The sequence below is a fragment of the Andrographis paniculata genome, unplaced genomic scaffold, assembly GCF_009805555.1.
Source record: "Andrographis paniculata isolate CXL003 unplaced genomic scaffold, ASM980555v1 Contig71END, whole genome shotgun sequence".
Taxonomy (NCBI): Eukaryota; Viridiplantae; Streptophyta; class Magnoliopsida; order Lamiales; family Acanthaceae; genus Andrographis; species Andrographis paniculata.
In genome coordinates, this window is record NW_026137608.1 from 295,730 (window position 1) to 307,299 (window position 11,570).

The 11,570-nt window shown below is 31.2% G+C and overlaps 1 protein-coding gene across 1 annotated transcript; it reads right to left on the minus strand.

The window, feature by feature from the left end:
• Positions 1-10,789: 10,789 nt before the first annotated feature.
• Positions 10,790-11,245, minus strand: LOC127264710 (uncharacterized). The gene has a single exon (XM_051294212.1). It carries the CDS (start codon positions 11,243-11,245, stop codon positions 10,790-10,792), a length of 456 nt encoding a protein of 151 aa, XP_051150169.1.
• Positions 11,246-11,570: the final 325 nt, after the last annotated feature.

The following is an 11,570-nucleotide window of genomic DNA, read 5'->3' on the forward strand; positions in this document are numbered from 1 at the left end:
TCACATCATGAAACGAGAAGTACTCTCGCGCGTGGTAGGGGAAGGGCAGGGGCAGGGTTGGTTGATGTTGAACAGATTTTGTTGTCTTTTTGTTATGATTTTGTATTTTCTGCACAGTTCTCAGCTGTAAATGTGTATTTTTGTTAGATGCTTGATGAAAAAAATTGTCCATATTGGTTCTCTGGTAGATGAAAGTACTATTTCTATGCATAACTTGGATTTATGTCAATATCCTTATTTGATTTTTATCTTACATCTATATGGTGTATATATTTAGGCTATATGATGTCCATCTCAAATAGGTATGCTATGTAAATGGTACCTTTACAATTAAATATTTTTGCTCTCTCTTTTGCATGATGTATACTTGTTATATATCAGGGCTAAATGATATATTATGACTATATTAGATAAGACAGTTCTTATTGGGTCCATAATTTATATAGGTATGATGTGTATCTTAAATAGATATGATGGCTGCATTAGAATCATATGATGAATATACCATTTTCATACTCAACATTTGTTTTTATGTGATATAATGGATGATATTTTTGTCTTATATAATATGATGCCGCAAAATATCTTAAATCGTGACGATTTTATATTGACATGCTTGTTGATATCTATTCATCCATTAATATGATGTGTGGGTATATTCTGGGATAATGTCAATCATAAATAAGTATACTATATTATTGATATGTACTTATAAGGATTGAATGATGTATATATTAGATACGAAAATGATTGGTTTTTTGCATTTTTTAGGATCTAGTTTTTACGTTTTTTGCATTTGTTGTTGCACAGCGAAACCCCATCTATGTGCGTAATTGAAATATGATGTATAGGCATTATCAGGGTTTGAAAATGATGCGCTCTCCCAGTAATCGGCGTTTGGAGAAGTGAATGATACTCAACTTTGTAAAATATGATGCACATAGTTTCATGAATTGATGTATGTAGTATAACATTATGATGTTAATTCAACCTAAAAAAAAAACCTAAACATTGTGTACGTAAATACTAATTCAGTCTTCCAACTATGTTGTCATAATATCACTAGTATGATGTATTAAGGTAACGTAAATATAATACATATTATCTTAAATTGATGTTCACAAACTTGCAATATGATGTAATATTTTTTTAAACAGTAAAATAATAATTATAATAAGTAGGTTTGACTTCTACATTTTTTAAAATTCAAAATCTACATATAAATCAAAATTAACCTCAATTAATGGAGTTAATTTTAGAAAATAACATTCATATTAATCGTGATTTTTTTAGCTAATATTTACCTATAAAAACTTAATTAAATTTAAAATCAATCCAAGAATTAATTTCAATCATTTTTTTTCCCACATCTATGCGCATAACTATTAAATTTGACAAATAATATTGAATTAAAACTTCGTAACATACTATTGAATATTCTTACTTTTTTATATATATAGATTTTAGTTATGATTCAATAACACCTAACACGACCACCACCGTTCTGGATAACTAATAAAAGTATGATGTATGTATACATATAATTGATGTTGAATGAATACAAATATGATGTAAGATAAATCCACCATACGCCATTTTCGCAATAAATTAGAAAAAAAAAATTACTGCATTCGTGACTTTCTTGAGTTTCATCTTCAACCACAGGGTGCCGGCAATCACGGGAAAGCACAATATTTTATCTATCTTATTCCAAGTTATAAGTTTATTGGTTTTTTTTTAATTTTTTTTTTTCGATCAACGTCGGAGGAGAGCGTATAAGTTTCCTTCTTTTTTTATTTATTTATATTATGGCGTGAGAATGTTTAAGTGATTTCATAATAATAAATAAATATTGCATGTATATATATCTCCTTAATTTATGCATGAATTTATGTTTGTCTTATTTATTATATAATATAATTTACTAATCAACCCCTTCAAATGATCTTAACTGTTCATCTATACAATAAATTTTATTGCTATAATTAATTCAGGATGGACTATATTGGAACCGATAAAAAATATATTATTTGATGAACTATAATCTAATACTACTATAATATTCCCTCCGTCTTCTATCTATCTATCTATATACTTTATGCACGAGATTTTAGGAATATTAGTATTCTATTGTGATATAGTATAAATAAAAGTAAAATGACTAAAATGCCCTCAAGTTAAAATTTAATTGTAATGTAATCTAAACTTTAATATCTTCCATAATAATTAGGCAATAAAATTAGGGCAAAATTAATTACATGTTAAAAGAATTACATTCCTAAATGTATAAAAAATAAATAAATAAATAAATACATCTGTAAATAAATTAAGACAAAATTAATTACACAATACAGTTCAATTTCATAAAATATGGCATAATATCTCCATTACAATGCAACTTTAATTAGTTTAGAACCTGCATAAATAAGAAAAAATGAAAAATTAAACATCCCCAAATTAAAATTACATAGAGAATAAAATAGAAATTGAAAATTAAAATCCTTCAAATTTCACAAACCTTATAACCGGTAGAGATAAAAAAAGAAAAATATAAAAAAAAAGAACACTTTAAAATAAAATAAAAAATTAGTGATGGAATAAAATGCAAAATAAAAATGAATAAAAATATCAAATCAGTCAACTCTTCGTGGAAGAATTTCACTTCCCTCCTAAATTTTACTTAATCCCCCTCCATATAGATATAGATTTTTTATACCTCATCAACTATAAATTCCAACCATTCATATAGTTTTTGACCCTCTCCAATAATTTTCCACCTTTAACATGACAAGAAAAAATCTTACCATCGAAGAACTCAACAATATAGCCCAATTTCTTTTGCCGAACAAAAGCAACGGTAGTCCGGCACATGGAAAAATAAATGAAGCAGCTGTAAAGTTTGGAGTGTCACGCATTACAGTTAGAAAAATATGGCAACGAACAGTGCTTCAACAACAATTAGGTATGCCAATTTCACTACATAGCCAAATGATTGGAAAAGGTCGGCCAAAAAGCAAATTTTCAACAACTCAAGTTTGCAAAGCATACCATATAGCAAGCGTGGCTCTTACCGAAGTGTGGCTAAGGAGTTGTGTGTGAGCAAAATAACTATTGGAAAATAGGCCAAACAAAGCCTGATTAGACCTCATAGTAATGCTATTAAATCGGCACTCATAGAAATGAACCGAATCAGTAGGCTGAAGTTCAGTCTAAATTCGGGGCTTTTGGCTCTCAAATTATAATATCATCATTGAGCTTGAGACAAGGGACAAACACTCTCTCCTTATAATGATCATCGAGTGTTAGAATTTACTAAATCACTTTGCAATTTAATGAATTCACTAAGGGACAATGCTCACATAATGCGAGTGATGACATTATACTTAGTATAAGTCTTCAAATCTCGTATTAAAGCAAGGTACATTCAGATATAATGTAAAGGAAACATATCATCATCTCAGACTGTCTATTCCAACTAATAACAACGATTGCCCACACACATTTCCAATGCTAGTAAATCCATATCAAGCTAGCTAAAGCATACAATAAGTCGAAAATATACCTCAACTGTATATATTGACTTCCCATGTTGAGGGACTCTTAATACTTAATCCAAACGGTTAGTGATGGTGCCTACAAACAACATAATTGAATATCAGCATTAGCACTTGAAATTTTTAAATGAAAACTTAAAATCTTTAATTTAAACAAAAAATTTATAAACTTTTGAGTATTAGAAATAAGAGAACAAAATGTCTGGAATAGGAATCAAGAAGATACCTCCATCACGGGTCATCGGTTTATCAACTGCGAGATTACAAAGAATACTAAGCATACTTAGCACAACCTCGTGAGTCGAAGAGCAGCTCGAGGAAACCACTTCCATTCGACGATGGGTCACACAAGAGGAACGCCAGAACAACATTCGAGGTCGACGTACAACCGTAAAATGGAGTTCGTTCTCCGGTTCCTGCTCCGATTCCGAATCGGGAACAAAACCAAGGGGAACGACCGAAACGACGGCTAACGGTGTAGATTTGGCCACCTCTTCGACGATTTTGTCGGAATTGAGCAGCGAATCAAGGAAGCCATCAGATTCAAAAACCAGAGAAGTCAAATCACGATTCGAGGGAAGTCCAACCCTCTGTAAGGGGGAACGCCTTTCGGCCGGCGCCAGAGACCGAGGGGAAAACGACATCGTCGGTAGAACTTGGGAGAAAATATAAAGAACGTCAATGAGGGAACGAAGAAGGCAACTACGTGAGGAATGAGAGGATTCCAAAAACCCCAAATCAATCTGGTGGAGAACAATAGGGGAGGGGTGGTTGGTAATAGGTGTTGAAAATTAAGGGGGGTGTATTCAATTCGGATTTCAATGGATTTTTTTGGATTTTAAAAAGTCTATGAATTTCTGTAGATTTAGAAAATCCACGGAATCTATGCTGAGTTTAATGGATTTTAGTAATTGATTCATATGAATTTTTACAAATTTGATTGAATTATTTATGGATTTATACGAATTTCATAGGATCGTAGAATAATTTTTTATGAATATATATAATTATCTAAATTTATATCAAATACAAATTTTATAAAATATAATATATTTATAATTAAAGTTACGTATATATTATTTAAACACAAGTTTTATAAATGTAATATATTTATAATTAAAGTTATTATATATTATTATATTTTTATAAAATAAAATTTAATATTAATTATTAATAACGTAGAAGCATTGTAACATATGTAACACTACTGTATTATATATTAATATTTTAAATTTTATAATTTTAGTATTATATTATCATTCAATATGTCAAATTAGTTTTATATTTCTTTATTAGTTAATATTATTATTTATATAAATTTTTTACATAAAAAATAAATACGTATATAAATAAAATAAAAAATATAATGTACGATTTTTGAAAAAATATTAAAATAAAAAAGTAAATAAATATTAATTAACGGTTCAACAAAAAATATATATTAAAATATTTATTCCACTATCATCGGAATGACAATATAGCATATTCGATAATTGAAAAAGGTGAATGACACCGGAATGACAATATATTATATTCGATAATTGAAAAAGAAGAATGACACCGGAATAACAATATATTATATTCGATAATTGAAAAAGAAGAATAACACCGAAATGACAATATATTATATTCGATAATTGAAAAGAAAAGATGACGGTAATACATATTTATTATGATAATAATATTTTTTAAAAATATATATTTTAAAAAAAATTGATAATAATTCGCTAACATATTTTAGTTTTTAATTATTATTTTTATTAAAAATTATAAGAATATTAATCAATATTATCATATTATTTATCACTTATACAACAAGAACAAAAACAAGAACAAGAACAATAATAATAATAATAATAATAATAATAATAATAATAATAATAATAATATAATTTTAAAAATCCATCAAAATCTCTACTGATCGAGAGAAATTTTATACTATACAAAATTTTCACAATTTTTCATTAAAATTCATTAAAATCCATAGACTTTGAAAGTTTATAGATTGTTGAATACCTACAGATTTTAAGAGACTTTTAAAAGTCCGGATTGAATACCTCGGGATTTTAAAAGACTTTTGAAAGTCTTAATTGAATACACCTAGATTTTAAAAGTTCAACAAAATCCTATAGAATCCGGATTGAATACACCCCCTAAGTTTAGTTGGATTTATTAATTAAAAATTGTAGTATTTTTAATTTTGTAATTTTGTTGCAATTATTGTAGTGGTAATTTTGTAATATAGTGGAAGTTTAAGAGTAATTTTAATGGTAGTCAGGTATTATGGTTACTAAAAGGAAATGTATATATTGTTTTGGGACGGATTAAAATAGAAAAATAGATAGATAGTTAAGGGACGGAGGGAGTATAATAATAAAATTAAATTTTGGATGTGAGACCCTCAATTAATAATAACTATTATTATAAATTACTTATCGTTGAAATTAGGACCGAAATTGACTTTAACCATTATTATATAATTTATTTATCTCGAAATAGTGAAAAATATCTCTTTGCTTTTTTTAATGGACAAAAATAATAATTATAATTTATTAATTAATGAAAATACATATTAAATTATTGATAAAAATAATAGGATAAATAGAAAAATGGTGAAAATTGATTAAATAATGGATAAAAAAAAAATTGAATAAATAGAAAAAATTGTGATAAATATATTATTCACATTGTTTTTCTTTGAATAAATGCATTTTTACTTAATAATATAAAGTAATATTTTAGTTAAATGGTTGGATTTTTATGAACGAATAATATATTATATATTGTATTAATAGGTATATATTATATTTTTAATAATATTCATAGGGATCCCATTTTTCAAAAATATTAAGTAAACTTATTATAAATTAATTATATATAACTTTAATAGATAAAAAAATAAAAACATAAATTTAGTGGAGGAATAAAATATTATTTAATAGCAATCCTGTTTATAACAATAATTACGACTAGTTATTATAATAGACTATGGATGTTTAGCTAATGAGCTAATAAATAATTATTTCTCGGGTCTTTTATTTTGATTTTCTTTTAATTAATCAAACTCTTCTTTCTTTCTTTTTTTTTTTTTTTTTTGTTTTTTTTTTTTTTTTTTTTTTTTTTTTTTGTCATGCTTCTAGTTATCAAAGTAAATACCTTGTGTTATATAATAAATAGTATATTATAAAGGCAAGTGTGATATATGTATGTACGAGTACGAGTGTGTTTGTAAATATATATATATTTATATTTGAAGATGTATATATATGTATATAGTTATAGAGGGAGAGAGAAACATGACAACAATAATAAATGTTTGATTGAGGAATTCTCTGTGTGTTCATTCATAATCTTATCACATATTTATAGATGGGGTGAGCAATAATTATAGTACACGTAGTAGTTTGTTGTATAACATGCATCCATACACTAAAATATATCTACGTCGATGTGATGTGTACAATATGTGTATAACACTCCCCCTTGAATGCTTTATACAAAGAATGTGCCTCGTTAAAACCTTACTATGAAAAAACCTTGAGGGAAAAAATCATAGTGAAGGAAAAAGAGTACATCATTCTTGTATTAATGCGCTCCCCCTGTTTTGGACTTTATTTGATGTCTTTCATCCGACGCATTCCAATTCCTTGCACCAGTTTGTTGAATGTTGCAGTCGGTAGTGCCTTCGTAAATAAATCTGCAAAATTTTCAGACGATCGAATTTGTTGCACATCAATTTCACCATTTTTCTGAAGATCGTGAGTGAAAAAAAACTTCGGAGATATGTGCTTTGTTCGATCGCCTTTAATATATCCTCCCTTTAATTGAGCTATACAAGCTGCATTATCTTCAAACAATATTGTAGGAGGTAATTTATCATCGGTAATCAAGCCACAATTTTTCTGAATATGGTGAGTCATGGACCTCAACCAAACGCATTCACGACTGGCTTCGTGAATTGCTAAAACCTCAGCATGGTTTGAAAAAGTAGCTGTTATTGTTTGTTTAGCAGATCTCCAAGAGATTGCGGTTCCACCACAAGTAAATAAATAGCCAGTTTGAGATTTTGCTTTGTGTGGATCTGACAGATAACCAGCGTCAGCATAACCAATTAATTCATTTCGAGATTCACTTGAATAAAATAAACCGAGGTCATGAGTCCCCTGGAGGTAACGAAAAATGTGCTTGATACCATTCCAATGGCGCTTTGTGGGGGATACGCTAAACCTGGCTAGTAGATTTACTGGAAAAGATATATCTGGCCTGGTACAATTTACGAGGTACATTAATGCGCCAATAGCGCTGAGATATGGTACCTCGGGGCCAAGTATTTCTTCATTTTCTTCTCTTGGCCTAAATGGATCTTTACTGGATCAAGGGATCTGACCACCATTGGTGTACTCAGAGAGTGATATTTATCCATATAAAATTGTTTTAATACCTTTTGGGTATATGTGGATTGATAGATAAATATTCCATTGTTCACATGATCCACCTGTAATCCCAGACAATATTTTTTCTTTCCAAAATCTTTGATCTCAAATTATTTATTTAGATATTCAACTGCAATTTGGATCTCTTCAGGAGTTCCAATGAAATTGAGATCATCAACATATATAGCAATAATGACAAAATTTGATCCATTTTTCTTTGTAAAGACGCATGGGCATATTGGATCATTAGTATAACCTTCTTTTATTAAACATTCGCTCAGACGGTTATACCACATTCGCCCTGATTGTTTAAGTCCATACAATGACTTTTTCAATTTGATGGAATATGATTCCCTTGGGTTTAATTTGTATGCTTCAGGCATATTGAATCCCTCAGGAACCTTCATATAGATATCAGTATCCAATGAGCCATAAAGATATGCAGTAACTACGTCTAGAAGACGCATATCGAGCTTTTCTCGCACTGCTAGGCTTACAAGGTATCTAAATGTTATTCCATCGATAACTGGAGAGTACGTTTCATCAAAATCTACTCCAGGCCTTTGTGAGAATCCCTGAGCTACAAGACGGGCTTTATATCTCACAATTTCATTATGCTCGTTTCTTTTTTGTACAAACACCCATTTGTATCCAACTGGTTTTATACCATCTGGTGTTTGAACAATTGGTCCGAAGACCTCTCTTTTGTTTAATGAGTCAAGCTCTGATTTAATCGCATGCTACCATTTTGGCCAGTTATTTCTTTGCTGACATTCATGAACCGATTTTGGCTCTGGATCCTCGTTTTCTTCCATTATATCAAGTGCTAAATTGTATGCAAAGGCATTATCAGTAATTGCCTCTTTACGGTTCCAACATTTTCTTGAAGTAACATAGTTAATTGAGTTTTCAATAATCTCATCATGTTCTTCAAAATCGTGCTCTTCTGGAGCAATTATTTCAGGGTTGACTTCCTCGTTGGATTGAGGTTTATCAATGTCATTCCTGATATTTTCATGATTTTCATCATTAATTCCTCTTTTCTTTCGAGGGTGTTTATCTTTGGAACCGAGTGGTCTACCACACTTTAAGCGTGTCGCTGATTCATTAGCACTTCCAGTTTGTCCGTCAGGGACAATTATTTTAGCCGGAGCATTAGCAGCTTGGATATATGATCGAGTGACTTTGCTCGAGTCCTTGAATGCATCCGGTAACTGATTTGCAATGTTTTGCAAATGTATGATGCGTTGAACTTCTAGTTCACACTGCTTTGTACGAGGATCACAAAAATTCAATGGGATTTTCCAATTAATATCGCTTTTCGGTTCGTTTTTGTCTCCCCCTAATGTCGGAAAATATGATTCGTCAAAATGACAATCTGCAAATCTTGCAGTGAATAAATCGCCCGTCATAGGTTCAAGATATTTTATAATTGACGGCGATTCATATCCGACATAAATGCCCAATCTACGTTGAGGACCCATTTTTGTACGTTTGGGGGGTGGAATAGGAACATAAACAGCACACCCAAAAATACGTAGATGAGATATATTTGGTTTGTGACCAAATATTAACTGCATCGGGGAGTAGCTATGATAGCTTGTCGGCCTCATTCTTATAAGTGTTCCTGCATGTAAGATTGCATGCCCCCAAGCTGAAACGGGCAACATAGACCTCATCAGTAATGGTGTAGAAATCAATTGCAATCTTTTAATAAGTGATTCTGCCAGGCCATTTTGTGTATGAACATGAGCAACTGGGTGCTCTACATTAGTTCCAATCGACATGCAATAATCATCAAATGCATTCGATGTATATTCACCAGCATTATCCAGACGTATAGTCTTAATTGGATTATCGGGGAATTGTGCCCGTAATTTAATAATTTGGGCAAGCAATTTCGCAAATGCCATATTGCGAGTAGATAATAAACAAACATGGAACATCTCGTAGATGCATCAATAAGCACCATAAAATATTTAAATGGCCCACACGGTGGGTCTATTGGTCCACATATATCCCCGTGTATTCTTTCCAAAAATGTAGGTGATTCGATACCTACTTTAGCTGGCGATGGCCTGGTTATTAATTTTCCCTGAGTGCAGGCAACACATGTTAACTCATTTGAGTTTAACACTTTTTGATCTTTTAATGAATGGCCATGCGAATTTTCAATTATTCGCCTCATCATTATACTGCCAGGATGCCCAAGGCGATCATGCCATATTTGAAAATCGGTAGTCCTTTGATCTACCGTGAGGTGTGTTTCAACAACACCTAATCTGGCATAATATAAGCCAGTAGAGAGTGATGGTAATCTCTCAATGATGCATTTCCTTTTATCAATGATATTGGTGATCAATAAAAATTCACTATCGGTATCACTCATAGTTTCAATGTGATAACCATTTTTTCGAATGTCATGAAAGCTCAGTAGATTTCTTCGAGCTTTAGTGGCCAACAGTGCATACTGTATCACAATTTTCGTCCCCGTGGGGAGAAATATAATGGTTTCTCCAGAGCCTTGAATTAATTTCGCACTGCCACTTATTATATTGACATTCATTTTTTTCCTTTTCAAATGGGAGAAATATTTTTCGTGTTTCAATATAGCATGTGTCGTTGCACTGTCAATGAAATACATATTTGCATCATTTTGATTGGCATCCATTTAACCTTCAAATATAAATAAACGCAGTATTAATAAAGACAGATATAAGTATTACAAAATATATTACAAAAAGGTAGTATGCGATAATTTAAATATTACAAAACATAATGTAAAATGACATAATATGTCTATCACTGGGGGTTTGCTGGATCTACGACAAAATTCGCTATATCAAGATGCGTTGTGTCGTAATCCAAAAGATCATCATCGGAGTTGTCATCGTTATCAACGTGATTAATCTCGACCTCCTTCCTCTTTTTCTGCAGTGAGGCTTGATAAAGATCGGCTAGGTGTTTGGCTGTTCTGCAGGTATTGGCCCAATGGCCTTCAATGCCACACCGATTAGAACTGCCGATTTGCCTCTTTCCCTGTTTAGCCTTTTCAGCTATATCCCCATGTTGGGGTTTACTCTGCATCCTGTTAATGTCAAAACTGCGGCGATTGTAAGGGGTATATCGACCGCGTTGACTCTCACGACCGCGACCACGTCCACGGCCTCTACCACGTCCTCGGCCTCGTTCAGAAAATGTCACGTTCGCTTCAGGGAACGGACTGGAACCAGTGGGTCGGGACTGATGATTTTTCATCAGTAACTCATTATTTTGCTCAACTAATAAAAGACATGCAATGAGCTGTGAGTACTTTTGATAATTTTTCTCGCGATACTGCTGTTGCAGCACAACATTCGAAGCATGAAAGGTAGAGAGAGTCTTCTCCAATTTATCATTCTCAGTAACAATTTCTCCGCAGAGTTTCAACTGAGATGTAATTTGATGGATAGCAAAGTTGTACTCTGTAACAATTTTAAAATCCTGCAACCGCAGGTTAAGCCAATCATGTCGGGCTTTGGGGAGAGTGATATATTTCAAGTGCCCAAATCTCTCCCTCAATTCATTCCACAAATCTAGTGGA